Source organism: Ylistrum balloti, unplaced genomic scaffold (genome assembly GCF_031769215.1).
Source record: "Ylistrum balloti isolate Yb309-2 unplaced genomic scaffold, AGI_CSIRO_Ybal_v1 Utg370264, whole genome shotgun sequence".
NCBI lineage: Eukaryota > Metazoa > Mollusca > Bivalvia > Pectinida > Pectinidae > Ylistrum > Ylistrum balloti.
Genome location: NW_026782207.1, coordinates 41,566 through 58,520, shown reverse-complemented (window position 1 = coordinate 58,520; position 16,955 = coordinate 41,566). Strand labels below are relative to the sequence as shown.

The window sequence follows — 16,955 nt, the reverse complement described above, 5'->3', positions numbered from 1 at the left end:
GTAGTGTATTTAGTACTATACAGACGTGATGATCTGTAGTGTATTTAGTACTATACAGACGTGATGGATGACCTGTAGTGTGTTAAGTACTATACAGACGTGATGATCTGTAGTGTATTTAGTACTATACAGACGTGATGATCTGTAGTGTATTTAGTACTATACAGACGTATTTAGTACTATACATGATCTGTAGTGTATTAAGTACTATACAGACGTGATGATCTGTAGTGTATTTAGTACTATACAGACGTGATGATCTGTAGTGTATTTAGTACTATACAGACGTGATGGATGATCTGTAGTGTATTTAGTACTATACAGACGTGATGATCTGTAGTGTATTTAGTACTATACAGACGTGATGGATGATCTGTAGTGTATTTAGTACTATACAGACGTGATGATCTGTAGTGTATTTAGTACTATACAGACGTGATGATCTGTAGTGTATTTAGTACTATACAGACGTGATGATCTGTAGTGTATTTAGTACTATACAGACGTGATGATCTGTAGTGTATTTAGTACTATACAGATGTGATGGATGATCTGTAGTGTATTTAGTACTATACAGACGTGATGATCTGTAGTGTATTTAGTACTATACAGACGTGATGATCTGTAGTGTATTTAGATATGATCTGTAGTGTATTTAGTACAGACGTGATGATCTGTAGTGTATTTAGTACTATACAGACATGATCTGTAGTGTATTTAGTACTATACAGACCTGATGACATGAGATGTAATGTTTTTACATCCATACATATGTAAAGGATAGTAAGTTGTTTACCATACCAACTTGATCAATATTGCTATGGAATATAATTTTCTGTTTAGGCTTTAAATGTATTAGCTTTGTAATTCGTCTTTTCTTTAGCAATTTGTGATTAATATCTTGTCATTAGCTTTGTTATAATAACAATGTCCTCGTCAACTATTTGCGAAATTTTTTTTTTTTTCTCATGGCAGTGGGCATTGTGTAAATAGTTTGGTACATTGTGAATATATGTAATTCAAAGTAACGAGAAATGGACAAGATTTTCAATAATGGCTTTGTATTTTGATGGGGTCAAGGCCTAACATATTACTAAGATTAATCATATTCAATTCAAACATATAGGAGACTGTCTTCACACTGAGATCAATCACATTCAATTAAAATATTTAAGACAGAGGAAAGTTGCTGAAAAATGACTGCAGATCATACTTATGGAAAGAAATAAGACAGTCAACATATCAGCTTGCCAAGCAGTTTTTGTTTAGCAGACTTGTAGTGGATAAAACTATTGATGAGGATACTTTTCTCAATAAAAAGTTTTAAAATGCTGTATACCTTTTAAAACAAATCTTTAAGTGTATTTAGTACTTTACAGTATGTATGGCACTGCTACAAGAAGGTATAAGTCATTTGATAGGGATTAAACCGTTGTCAAGCTTAAGGATTGCTAAGCATGGTCAGGTAAATGATATCGCTAGGCTAAAATTTGCTGATGCCTAGGTCAGTGTAAGTACTGTTACTGTTGGTCAGTGACTCAGCAGTAGTTGTACTGCTTTTATTTCAATCTATTAACAAAATTTTGCTTGATGATAAGCATTACTTGGTGTCTTTGTACACAGTGTGTTATTGACATCACTTTCAAGCTTTATGCACTTGAGACATTTTGTTTACTTCTGCAGTCATGATCACATAACAATTTACAGACTGTGTGCTTCAAATATTTTTTTTTTTTTATTTTCCAAACATTAAAGTTATATTTTTGAATTTTCTACTTCCATTTCAATGGGTTTCATCTTGGATTTGAGTAATGGTAAAGTAAGGACATACTTTTTTCCCCTTAATGTGCTGTTTGCTTGATTCCATTTCCTACTATGAAATAGAAAATTTATAAAATTGAACACCTGAGTAAAATTCTTTAGATTAATTGCTGTTGAAGTTCCTAACTAGTTGTATATTTGTACTGTTTTCAAGCCCAAATGGATAAGAGAAAATTTTAAATATGTCTTTTTAGTACCTGAACTTTGATGAAATTGGATGGGACTTGTCTTATCGTTGTTGTAAAATGAAATTTATTTACATGTTAATAAAATGATTACTGATACTTTCTGTACTGAAGAAATCAAACCAAAATTCCTGATGCTATTAATAGTTCCTTACCTACTATAATGTTGGCATCTTAGCTTTACATGTTAAAAAAACATTACACAAGTCTTGAAATGAGTCTTGTATATTGAATTGAAGTTGACATGTTAAATCTTATGTACTTAAATGAAAATGTAAAAAAAAAAATTAATGTTTTGTATACATATTTGTAATGGTGTTATATTTTATAACAAATGATTAGCATAATTATATCATGAATGCATGATGTTAATTCTATGTAAAAAAATCACTCAGTTCCTATGCATTTGGACACCAATTGAAATGATCATTTACTGAAGACAAGCAAATAAATGACTTGCTCATCAATTCCACTGATTAATACATTACATGATATAATTTTCAAATATTTAGAGATAAGTTATTTTGATAAAAAGAAGGAAACAATTGAACTTTTATTAACTGTTTTTCATTGCTACAATATCTACATCATAGTTTTATAAGTATACCTTGTAGAATGCCAAACCGTAATTATAAAAGACGTTGACATGATGTCAATTTGAAATTGATCTTGCAATATCTGTGGGTTAAAAAAAAAGATCTATTCATTAAAGATTTCCATTTCTGATATAAAGTTATTGTAGAATTATGATGTTATCTGTTGACATTAGGTGCTTGTGTACTTAAGTAAGCCCTGATTGTGTTGCAGGATGGGGAAGGGTTTGAACAGCCACGTATGCGCCTGTCCCTGGCCTCCACCAACAGTAACTTCAGTAGTCCCCCACACTCCACCAGCGGCAGCATATCTGAGGACCGTGACCCTGGTGACAATGACCAGGAGGTTGACTCTACTCGTCTCTGATCGGCCAGAATGCAACACAAGGATGAGCACACCAGTGCATCCCATTGCAGCCCTGGTGGTTATATCACCATGACGGTGGTGACTTGCTTTAAGTAATGTGTGGTCTCCAGTCCCAAGTGTCAGCTGTACAGAGCCGTCTCAACTAGGTGTATATTCATCTGGACACAACTTGTTGGCTAGTCTGTGGTGATGTATACCACTGCTGTCATATCAAATACAACATCCAGCCCGGTCAGGGAACAAGAATTGCAGCATTTTTATGTCTACAAAATAAAGCAATGGGATGCTTGCTTACTGCTGATAATTAACCTTCTCGGTATTATTCCCGTATATATATTTACTACTACTATAATTACCTATAGCAGGAACACTATGTCTAAAACTCAAAGAAATTTTGTATCTATTATACATTGGAGTCAGCCAGTTTGTCTTTAATACGTTGATAAACCTAAACTCCCAAAATTTAACAGAAGTATGTATGGAAAAATATTTCACGATGTTGAAAACTGAAATATTTGTTTTACCTGATAACAATATTTATCATGGACTTTTTTGAATTCCTAAACCATATTCGTTAAGAATCCATATAAACTTTTGATGTACTTATATAGACTATCATAATTGGATGGCTTTAAATTTACACTGCAAATTCCTTTTCAATGAGTGATTATCTAGTGTTACCCTTTGTAAGGAGTGATTATCTAGTGTTACCCTTTGTAAGGAGTGATTATCTAGTGTTACCCTTTGTAAGGAGTGATTATCTAGTGTTACCCTTTGTAAGGAGTGATCTCGAGTGTTACTTTTGGTTGTTGTACACAGTTTAATTAGCCAACATATTGCCACCATTACAGATGAACCTGTCTCATTCTTATTTGAATATCTTGTAGGAGGTTTGTATTCTGTATGTGGTGTGACACTGTCAGTTTGTATCATCAATGCCCTTATGTGATTGTCATTTCATTGGTGTCAAAACATGACCACCCTTTAATATCCATAGCATGTCAGTGGTCAAGATATGGAAAGCATGAATTTCAGACAAAATCATTTAAATAGGTTTACAAACACACATATTCAATAAGGACTTCTTATCTGTTGAAGATATTCTATAAAATATATTTGTCATTTAATCCAACAAGCTGTTGTACATGAGTCCTTTCATCTTAACTTGGGCATAGATAACACTGAAATCTCTTTGTGTCATTGGAGGAATTCTTCATATGACTAGTACAAGTTTGTTTACATATCTATTACATATTACATAACCTAATGAAAAATATAATCGTTTACTAAATAGCTGTTATAAGAGCAAGTACCTGTATCTTTACGGATTAACATTGTATTTTTCTCAAAGAATCAGAGAACTGACTCCGTCGAATGTACTTCTATCAACCAGAAAATTAATTCCGAAACAACGACTCATAGCTTTAGGGATAATCTAAGTGTTTAGATTAGGTGTGACATGATGGAACAGTCTTTCATTATACCAACACAACATGCCATACCGGTGCTGTAGTAGTATTTTTTTTTCATTCATTAGTAATAGACAATACAGACTAATGTCCTAATTCACTCCCAGTTGTAGGTTCACTATTTCACAGTTTAGAATTTGTTACCTTTACTTCTTCAAGCTACAGATACTTTACATATCTCCAATGTAGGGAGGCTAAAAAGTTGTGGTTTCATTGTTCATTTAAGATTTCCATGCATTGGTAGAAAAGGGATTAACAGTGATCATTAACAAATCTATTAAGAAGAAAAATAGCTTGACAATAAATTGCGACTGTCGTATATTTTCCATTTACAATAAGTAAAGATAGGGCGAATGGTTGAAATCTTCTTTAACCCTGACTGTTAAAGGATAGGTTAGCAACTTATCAATGCATGATATCTTAAAACTACTCTTTAAACAAAATCTCCAATCCAAATTTGTTGGCTGTTATAAAGAGTGTGACTCTTAGTGCTTAGCCTGTGTTTCCAGAAGATTTTAAACACATGATGCTTTATATATATATAAATATATACCGTACGACAAATCCTGTTTGGATATTGTATAGATCATATGGCTTTAGTCCGTCACACTAGCTTGTACATATAGATGTATTTAAAACACGAAACCATGTTAATAGCAATTCAGCCTTAATCATGTACAGTTGTATATTAATGTAGCATCTGTAATGGAGTCTTGCATATATGTAAATGTTTTGTACATAGTAATCAGCTATTGTTGATAAGTGAATTTGCCAAAAAAAACCTTTGTTTTTCTGTTTTAATTGATCAATAAACTTCAGTGAGATATAGGTGAGTGAGGTGACCGCACACCAGGAGTTACAGTGAGAGGCCCCTATCTATTACACACTATTTTCAGTGTACAGTGAAGTATATGTGATAGCCATGTTATTGATGTCAGTGCTGTGATCGCTTTTCTTGCCGAAGGCCACTATTTCCACATTACTTTAAATTAGATTTAGTTATTTACAGAGTTCATTCATTCTGATGGTTCAAGTATCAAATCCTTGAGGTAAGCATGGTATGACAGGCAGTTTTCATTTTACTTGATTTTATTTGTAAAAGGAAAATTATATTTGAATGTATTTGGCACCTGACCTCTTTACCACAGGGCTGGTAAAAGAATTAAGAAGTTCAACAAGTTTTTCAGGACATAGACGTGTTGCTATAGAAACAAACATAGAGTATATGTTGTATAAATGTAGAGAACATGTAGTCTCAATACCAAACATGGTTTGTGTGTCACTTATTGGAATCTGTATTACAAGTTCATATCATGACTTATATATATATATACTGCCAAAATATGGAAGTCTCCATCCAGCGTAACTTGGTTAAGATGGACACTCCATGTAACCTGCCAGTATTGACTTATATTTTTTGACTCTTTCATTGATAGTAGAAGTAGAACACAGGCCAAAATCAGTCTATTTGGACAGATATAATTACATGCTAATTTAGAAAACATTTTGCAAGATGTTACAATTTTTTTAGGTGTAGTCATTCACAACTGATTGTCCCAAATAACATTGCCCATGAAAGTGTCACAATTCTCTCACAGTAACTCCTCGTGTACGGTGACTTGTATAGGTAAAAGGATCCAGTGGTGAACACCAGCTGTGAGAGACAGGGTGACTGTTTGGATGATTTTGCTGGAGGACTAGTGACAACATCTGATGGGAGAGGGAGGGAGAATGTAAGGTGTTTCTACTGGAGATCTACTTGTGATACCTGATGTGAGAGGGAGAGAGAATGTTTGGGTGTTTCTACTGGAGATCTACTTGTGAATACCTGATGTGAGAGGGAGAGAGAATGTTTGGGTGTTTCTACTGGAGATCTACTTGTGATACCTGATGTGAGAGGGAGAGAGAATGTTTGGGTGTTTCTACTGGAGATCTACCTGTGATACCTGATGTGAGAGGGAGAGAGAATGTAAGGTGTTTCTACTGGAGATCTACTTGTGAATACCTGATGTGAGAGGGAGGGAGAATGTAAGGTCTTTCTACTGGAGATCTACTTGTGATACCTGATGTGAGAGGGAGAGAGAATGTAAGGTGTTTGTACTGGAGATCTACTTGTGAATACCTGATGTGAGAGGGAGAGAGAATGTAAGGTGTTTCTACTGGAGATCTACTTGTGATACCTGATGTGAGAGGGAGAGAGAATGTAAGGTGTTTCTACTGGAGATCTACTTGTGATACCTGATGTGAGAGGGAGAAAAGGTGTTTGGTTATCCCACTTGACATGTTAATTACTATTAATCCTTCAAATTTTGATGCATGTCTCATGACGAACAAAGACCATGTTATTTTTGTCTCCCATAATTTTTCTCATAACTTTCGTTAAAGTGATCCAATGTCAGGATTGCTTGCATTTAAAAATGTTTGAATTGTACATGTGAACAATTCCATTTATTTAAGGGCGATTCACAAAGTCCCCAACACAATGTGATTCATTTTATGTTGTATACTGTAGAGAAGAAGAAATGAAGTAACTATAATTATGCAATATGAAATATGATACACACTGCTGTTGAAGAAAGCAAAGCTGTGGTCATTAGTTAAGTTATCCATACTTCCTTATGATGATTTTAGATTTTATTTTCACAGTACTTGAAAACTATGTTTAGAAAGAAAATAGTGTGAGGAACAAAATAGGAAAGATTTAATTGAAAGTTAACTGTAAGATCAATGCTACGAGGATTGATCAGCTAAGCCAATTGATATCATATGAAGAAAATTGTCTTCGGAGTAATCTTGCTATTTTCTGTAATTTTAGAATCAGTTTTGATCTGAGAATATTGAGAGAGGTTGTTTTAATATTTTACTTTTTCAAATTTTTTTTAAACTTTTGAATCCTTCATTTTACTTAAATGTTATGGTGATATTGAGTCAGTATTATGAAATTTAAAGTGATGATTTGTTACTGTTATTTTGTATAGTAAAGCTTGAAGGTCTTTCAAAAACATAATGATTGAAAAACTGTTGGAAGTATCGTAAGTCATTTCTAGTTATGATTTAAAATGGTATATATACCTTAAGATTTTTTTTCTTTCTTTTTTTTCGAGGATAACTTACACACAGCAACACAAGGCATTATATAGATCTTGTGTTCCTATTCCTGACATCGTGATGTGACAGGTATCTAGCACTTGGTGCAAGGGGAAGTAACAGTAGTTGTAGAATACATTCCATTAGACTTGGAAACACACACACTAATCACAATTTTACATCTACATACTGCTTTAGTGAATCTGAACAACAGCAGTGTATTGAGTGACAAGTTCATTCACAAAGAACTGCCTTTTAATTGATTGTTAATTAATAATTGATTAATTGACTTGTGATATGTTTGAGGAAGAGACGAAGTCGCTTGTGCCTTTGGTTTGTTTGCTGAATGTTTTGGTTGATGTCCTGCCCGTAGAAGTCTTGATGATATTAGAAGAGGTGTTTATGTCCATTTTAGCGTTTAAACGAAGTTAAATTCTTAATTTTAATTTTCGTGCTAAACTACTTATCATTCAAGAAATTAAGAATTTACTTCAAGAGCTGTCCTACATTTGGCTGTTGTATAGTTCTGGGTCTACAGTAGGCCGGGGGTGTGACCTCATACAATTTGTGTATCCTTGTCCACATTCCACTATCAAATTTTCAACTTTCCAAACATGTTCAAAATATTCCTTCATGTGATTTAAACAATCTACTATTAGATAAAATAGAAAATGTCACATTGAATAAAAGAACACAAAGATGACCAATCTATTATCCATATCCTTAAATTCAAAGTATGTTTAATCAGTAGTGAATGGAAAATTAAAAAGTAGCTGTCTAGGTTTTGGTAAGGGTCACTTTAATGTAGGCTGTCAGTGGGTATATAAGGTTACAGTACCGTAGGCTCACAGTGGGTATATAAGGTTACAGTACCGTAGGCTCACAGTGGGTATATAAGGTTACAGTACCGTAGGCTCACAGTGGGTATATAAGGTTACAGTACCGTAGGCTGACATTGGGTATATAAGGTTACAGTACCGTAGGCTCACAGTGGGTATATAAGGTTACAGTACCGTAGGCTCACAGTGGGTATATAAGGTTACAGTACCGTAGGCTCACAGTGGGTATATAAGGTTACAGTACCGTAGGCTCACAGTGGGTATATAAGATTACAGTACCGTAGGCTCACAGTGGGTATATAAGATTACAGTACCGTAGGCTCACAGTGGGTATATAAGATTACAGTACCGTAGGCTCACAGTGGGTGTATAGGACTACAGTTCTTTAGGCTGATGGTGGGTAGGAAGGAGTACAGTACTATAGACTGACTCTGGGTAGACCTAACTAGGACACTGTACAATTACAGTGGGTAGAAAGGACTATGGTACTAAATGCTATCAGTGGGTAGGTAGGAGTACAGTACTGTGGGCTGACAGCGGGTGGGCAGATGGGACTTTGGTACTAAGGCTGACAGTGGTACTAAGGCTGACAGTGGGTAGACATAACTCCAATGCTGTAGGCTTACTGTGGGTAGATAGGACTATGGTACTGTAGGCTTACTTTGGGTAGATAGAATTTCGGTACCGTGGGCTGACAAGGGTATATAACTCTTGGTAGATCAAGGACTGCAGTGCATAGATATATCAGCAGAGGACAGGTGGCTCCTAATAATGTGATGGTGAGCTTTACATGGTGCTGTCAAGTGTTGGGTCAAAAGTAGAGAAAAGACATGAATATTTAAATTACTTCATGATTGTAAATTTTTAGCTTGGAAGTTTTTAATTATGCAAGAAAATGAATTGATTGATGAGCACTATTTGCATATCATTTGTATATCTCCACGTTTGCTTTTATTGTCATTGTTTGAATGTTATTATTTTTTCAGGAATCAAAACATTTCTTCCACAGAAATGAAGTATAAAAGTGCAATGATTTTTCTCCCCTTATTATTGTTATTATAGAGAAATGTGTATACCTTCCACACTAGTTGTAGCCTACAGTGTATAGTTCCATTGTATCCTGTGTATAGCGCCTGTTATTTACCCTGTATTACCAATGAGTTTTATAAACTACAATGTATGTGTGAGTGTGGGTGTGCATGTACAGTTTTGTATGCAATGTAGTGTTGTTATTTTTTGGTGAAATCTTATTTGTTTTTGCCGAAATATCTGCGGATTTTAGGTGTGGCAGCCACCTTGTAGATACAGCCAATGGTATTTTGCTTTGGAGTTGTATAACCCAAGGAAGGTTTATTATTGTTCCCACCACTAATACATAGAGATCTGTAAGGAGAGCTTAGCCAATTATTACTATTATTATTGTATAGTTTTATAACACAAATCAGTAACATGTAAGTGCAAGAAATGGTAAAATAAAACCGCAAAAATAATAAAATTACATAAATTCTTCTATTCGTGTGTTTGTCTTTTTGATACACAATGAAAATACAATGTTCAATCCTGTGGTACCATACACTATTTTAAGGAAAGTGTAACTTTCTGTGTATTTTGCAAAATGTTTAAGGTTACTCACTGATCTCCATATTGACAATATTTTGAATTTTTCCCCTTGAATGATATTACATTTGTTTTAGGTAGACAAGATTAGGTATATTGGCAGCCCTGTGGTACCGTACACTATTTTATTATAATATCAACATTATAAAAAGGAATCAATAAACAATGGGGACCTATACTTACAACGTTACCATCAACACAAATTCTCTGACCCTACACAATGACATCTTATTTTTATATCAACAACATGAAGTCCTACTGTCTGTCAGTGGTGCAGTCTTTTTCTATGAAGATCTTTAGGAGTTGATTAAATACCAAAGAAACCTGCATCCAGATTATGTTCAGTACCATATAATGAAGTTTGACTATCTTGTGTAAACTTAGGAAAGAATGGGCTTGACTATTTTCATGAATCATCAGATGTAATTAAAAATTTGGTTTGGGAGGCATTTTTATGCTGTACTTAAGACATTGCAGACTTCTTTCGTTTTGTCTGATCCATGTTGAATAGTCGGTCAATGCATAATACCCGAAAAAAATGGGGGAAAAAAACCACTTGCGCCTCAAGTTGAACCAGTCCCTGAATCTTTTTGTTCTTCTCTCTGCACACGAGTCGGTTTGAAACCAGAAAGAACTAAAGGTTTTCGGAATAACTGAAAATAAGATGCCTAAAACTGCTACCGGACCGTCTTTGATTTAAGTATTACATGTTTCTGAATATGAAACAATTGTCCCCATCTAAAATTTGAGGTTAACTGGGAAGCTGCTTCTACTCGACCTGTATAATAAAACTTTGTATCTTACTTCAAAATTCTTCAGTAATTTATTTTTTAACATTTCATTTCTAAGGCATAAATAAAAGTAGGGAATTGGTGACCTATTTATTGTTAGGAACGAGAAAATCGCAACATACTATCTCGTTCATAGGTAGTTTTATGACATGTTACGCCGATCTACAAGAGTTGTCTCCCTTTACTCCCTGTTATCGAAGTAGATACTTTAATCATTGGCGAGTTCGTTACCAATGCGCCACCTGTCCACCAACTCTGCAAGGGTTAAACATGTCGACCACCAACGAAACATTGTCCCGCCATCTCTTCTTATAATGTTGACATCCACATTGCTGTGTTGCTATTTTAACCTCACACACTCATCACATACTCAGACATTCTGCTTTCGGAACTTAGAATTTTTTATAGGGATCTTCCCCATTCTATCTTACGATTATATTCTTGTAAAACCTTCCAATTATACTTTCAGATATTTTAGAATTTTAGACCCACCAAGTAGCAAGACCGTGAGATATGGAACAGTGTCTGGGATTCCCTACCTGACCACATGCGCAAAATTACTTCTTTTAATGAATTCAAAATGGTGATCAGACAGTGAAATAGAAAGACTTGCAGATGTGCAGCTTGCATATAATTTTATCTATCTACTTGCTTTCGTTTTGTATGATAAGATATGTTTGTTTTAGAGCTTTTAGCCTAATTTTGAAACACCTGCTGTTTAAGTGCTGTTATGTAATAAATTTTGCCGAATTTAATCTACTTTTGCGTGATTTCAATTTATTTTGCTTATTTAAATTCGTGTTGCTTAAAATTATTAATGTTTGCTTAATTTAAATGTTCGCTTATATAATTTACAGTAATTGAGTTATGAATTTGTTTTAATCTAACCCAGCTTTATTTATGTCTTGTGTTTCATATTTTCATCATCTTTTACAGTCTGTGTTGCATTGTGTGTATATATTGATAGAATTGTTTGTAGCATTTTTAGTATAATACTATGCCTTTATGCTTTAATCTTAATAAACCAGTATCGTCATATATTTTTTGTATGTATGCATGCTATTTTGAAATATGTTATTTATGTGTCGGTTTTAAAAGCCTTTGGTTGTGTTTATTGTAATATAGGTGTACCGACTTAAAATAAAAAAGGCAGAAATTAGAATTAGTTCTTTCTTACACATATTAGTCTACAGGAACACGTATACTTACAGTTATGTCCGATACTATTAAATACAGACATTAGTTAGCTTTAATGATAAAAATTGCGACGATTCCAATTAAACATGGGGAATGTTTAAACTGCGGAATAGCTACACGAACTGCGGTAGTTTGTGGGATGAAAGCATACAATGGATGATATGATTGTAAATACATTACCTGTTCATGGATCTGTAGAATTTTTATCTGTAAAGATGTTTAAGATATATTTGTATTTTTGCTAGTTGTTAATAATCCATTTGCAAGGAAAATGAAAAGCCAAGTATGACTGAATTAAATGCCTTACTAAATCCAAATTTATCAAGACTATTTATATGAAATTAAAAAAAATTACCTTGGAAGCGAATAAGTAAGTTAACTTGAGTTAAATGTATGTGTTTTGGAGAGATCGTGCAGATAACTAATGTAGCTTTGTGTTTGAACGATTCTATGTAGATATTTACACTAAATGACAATAATTTGAACTTATGGAGATGTGGGTTACACAGACACTCCAGACTTGTTTATCTGGTTGGCGATAAATGTATTGGGTTGATTTGGTTAAGACATTGCATACAAATGGCTATGTATGGAAGGTTTCGCCGAGGTTTTTGGCTACACATATATGTCTTATATAAACCAGAAATTTCCTATCATTAAAGACACTGCTCTATGCAATATCTTAAATTTTGAAGTACTTTCATGAAATAGCGTTTTCCTTATACACCAAGTACCCCTGAAATTACATAATTTTTGCTATATCGACATTTTCCCCAACATTTAATTCTCACACAATACTGTTGAATTATTGCAGTAAAATGTTACTATATCTCGAAAATAACTCGCACATTTCACCGCATCGTTTAAATATTTTATAGATAAACTAGAAGAGACCGCGTGCTTTAATGATTCTATACACAAGGCCAGGCTAATCAACAGCAACAGAAATCCATTTCTATTAAGACGAATGGATGTTTTTTGTGGGACACGAGTAGTCATCGTTATTAGTTCCAAGGTCAGGGGAATCCATCATGTATTCCCAGGCGAGTACGCGGGCACCTGACCTCGACCTAGAGCCGAAGGGTGCGGCGTGCACTAGAGCGCCAGTTGATCAGCCTCCCGCCGTAGTCTCTGCCTGATAGCGATCGTCAAGGACGCGAATATGCTGTTTATCACGAACAGCACACTTAAAGGTACATGTACCGTACACAGGAACCTGGCATCAATTCCCTAACCCACTACAGACCGATCCCTTTAATACATTGCCCCTCGACTACACTTGTCGCCATAGTATGGAACACCTTAGCTACATCTGCCGTTGGGTTAACGTAAAATTCCATACGAAACAAGCTCTCGGCTTATAGAAGTACGCAAGGGGTCTTACTGTGGGAGAAAACTTGGGGGGGGGGGGGGGAACTCACGTGATCGGGCAGGTGACCATACCTTTTTACATCTGTGTCGGGAATCGAACCCCAGACATCTGTGTGACAGGCGAGTGCGTTACCGCTGCGGCACCGACCACCCATATGTGGTCAGGGTACTGTATGTGGGGTGCCGTTTTACTTTTTAACGCAATTCACGGCGATATCGCATTCATTTTGATGAAATCGATGACATCACTATGATGAAGGGGTTGAATACACGATGTCACTTGATAATAGTGATATCATCTATTCAACGGGTGATTGCACCTGATCGTTTTAAGTAAAACGGCACCCAATAACTGTAAACTTAAATCTGCTGTCAGGTTATCGTACACCTCGGCTTTGTCGCCCGGATACCGTTTGCCTTGTCAATAGCTGTCGTGAGATTACCGTACACACCTGCTCCATGTGTGGTCAAGGTGTGTCGCCAGGGCAGCTCTCTGTCATCAGGATACCATAAACCAGTACAACTGTCGTCATGGTACCGTAAACCACGACTACATCTGTCGTCATGGTATCGTAAACCACGACTATATCTGTCGTCATGGTATCGTAAACCACGACTATATCTGTCGTCATGGTATCGTAAACCACGACTATATCTGTCGCCATCGTATCGTAAACCACGACTACATCTGTCGTCATGGTATCGTAAACCACGACTACATCTGTCGTCATCATATCGTGAACCGCGACTATATCTGTCGTCATGGTACCGTAAACCACAACTACAACTGTCGTATTGGAACCGTAAACCACGACTACATCTGTCGTCATGATACCGTAAACCACGAATATATCTGTCGTCATGGTACCGTGCTACATCTGTCGTCATGGTACCGTAAACCACGACTACATCTGTTGTCATGGTACCGTAAACCACCACTACATCTGTCGTAATGGTACCGTAAACCACGACTACATATGTCGTCATGGTACCGCAAACCACAACTACATTTGTCGTCATGGTACCGTAAACCACGACTACATCTGTCGTTAGGGTACCGTAAACTACGACTACATCTGTTATTAGGGTACGGTAAACAACAACTACATCTATCGTTAGTATACCATAAACCAGTACAACTGTCGTCATGGTACCGTAAACCACGACTACATCTGTCGTTAGGGTACCGTAAATTACGGCTACATCTGTTGCCATGGTACCGTAAACCACGACTACAACTGTCGTTAGGGTACCGTAAACAACGACTATACTGTCGTCATGGTACCGTAAACCACGACTACATCTGTCGTCATGGTATCGTAAACCACGACTAAAACTGTCGTTAGGGTACCGTAAACCACGACTATATATGTCGTCACGGTATCGTAAACCACCACTACATCTGTCGCCATGGTACCGTAAACCACCACTACATCTGTCGTCATGGTACCGTAAACAACATCTACATCTGTCGTCATGGTACCGTTAACCACGACTACATCTGTCGTCATGGTACCGTAAACCACGACTACATCTGTCGTCATGGTACCGTAAACCACGACTACATCTGTCGTAATGGTACCGTTAACCACGACTACATCTGTCGTCATGGTACCGTAAACCACGACTTCATCTGTCGTCATGGTACCGTAAACCACGACTACATCTGTCGTCATGGTACCGTAAACCACGACTACATCTGTCGTCATGGTACCGTAAACCACCACTACATCTGTCGTCATGGTACCGTAAACCACGTCTTCATCTGTCGTCATGGTACCGTAAACCACGTCTTCATCTGTCGTCATGGTACCGTAAACCACGACTACATCTGTCGTCATGGTACCGTAAACCACGACTACATCTGTCGTCATGGTACCGTAAACCACGAATATATCTGTCGTCATGGTACCGTGCTACATCTGTCGTCATAATACCATAAACCACGACTACAATACATCTCTCATCCGGGTACCGTAAACCACGACTACATCTGTTGTCATGGTACCGTAAACCACCACTACATCTATCATAATGGTACCGTAAACCACGACTACATATGTCGTCATGGTACCGTAAACCACAACTACATTTGTCGTCATGGTACCGTAAACCACGACTACATCTGTCGCCATGGTACCGTAAACCACGACTACATCTGTTGTCATGGTACCGTAAACCACGACTACATCTGTCGTAATGGTACCGTAAACCACGACTACATATGTCGTCATGGTACCGTAAACCACGACTACATTTGTCGTCATGGTACCGTAAACCACAACTACATTTGTCGTCATGGTACCGTAAACCACGACTACATCTGTCGTCATGGTACCGTAAACCACGACTATATCTGTCGTCATGGTACCTTGCTACATCTGTCGTCATGGTACCGTAAACCACAACTATATCTGCCGTCATGGTACCGTGCTACATCTGTCGTCATGGTACCGTAAACCACGACTACATCTATCGCCATGGTACCGTAAACCACCACTACATCTCTCGTCAGGGTACCGTACAAGTAGACTATATCTATAGTCTGATAAACAATACACATCATGTGTTTTTTTGTTTTTTGTTTTGCCAGTTTATTTTTAAGGTGTTTTTTTTTTATTAAATTGAAATGGAATTTTAATAAAATCAGGTCAGTGGGCTGTTTTGGTACAGTCACAGTGCATCAGTTACTTCAGACCTGCAACATCCTGATGGTCCTTATGTCGGTATTTTATCTGATACTGTATTCAATGATCAATTAATGATTACTCGATAAGAACTGCAAGGTTTCGCAATTGATTCAAATCCCCTTGCGGTTCTAACTTGACTTTAGGATATGGTCAGGTGTCTGAAGTTTGATAAAATTCCCTAAAGAAACGAAGCAACATGAGTGTTCAAACCTGTCCTTGATATTATGGTACTTAAGATAACCTGAAGTTTCATTGAAATCCTTATGACATGAAGCCGCTTAGGTGTTGACAATGATTTTATAAAAAAAATTGTAGCAGTGGCATTGAGCTTTACCTTATAACCCCGAAATTCAATCTTTCCCCGGATATCAGTCATTCACAAGTGTGTAAAGTTCGATAAAACAGTGACCTTCCTCTTGATCACACTTCCCTAAAACTCGAACATTTCCGACATAGGAGTCCTTTTATCAGTGTGCGAAGTTTGATCGAAATCTTGTTTGAAATTTAGCTACAAGAGAGTCCGATGAGGATTTTCTAAAAAATCGTTACGTCAACTATGATACTGAATTTAAACAAACTATTTTCCGATACAGCTCATGCTTTTATTGATTCTGTATAAAAAAAAACCATCGACACTACAGACATAACCTAAGTGAGGTTGAAGTCACAAGGTATGCGTCCCTATCTGTAAACGTTGTCATTGAATTGTGTCGACATATTGGATATGGCGGGATGAATTTCCTAAACTGGCTCGTTATGAATTACATATTACCACTGGTCCCTGTCATAAGCGGTTCAATGCACGAGCCAATTTCAAGTTTTGAAGAATGTGTCCGTATTTAAACTCATTGTTTACAATGAGATACATTGCCTTCTCTCCTTAAGGTTTAAAGCTAACTGTATACAATCACTTTTTTCGTTGTAAGAG

General features: G+C 36.3%; 1 protein-coding gene across 1 annotated transcript in view; it reads left to right on the top strand.

Annotated features, from left to right (window-relative positions):
• The window catches only part of LOC132552624 (serine/threonine-protein kinase MRCK alpha-like), a 55,935-nt gene extending 46,062 nt beyond the window's left edge, over window positions 1–9,873 (top strand). The window contains exon 42 of the mRNA XM_060216813.1: window positions 2,814–9,873. Within this exon, the coding sequence (XP_060072796.1) occupies window positions 2,814–2,966 (153 nt within the window). The 3' untranslated portion in view covers window positions 2,967–9,873. The remainder of the gene's footprint in view (window positions 1–2,813) is intronic.
• Window positions 9,874–16,955: the final 7,082 nt, after the last annotated feature.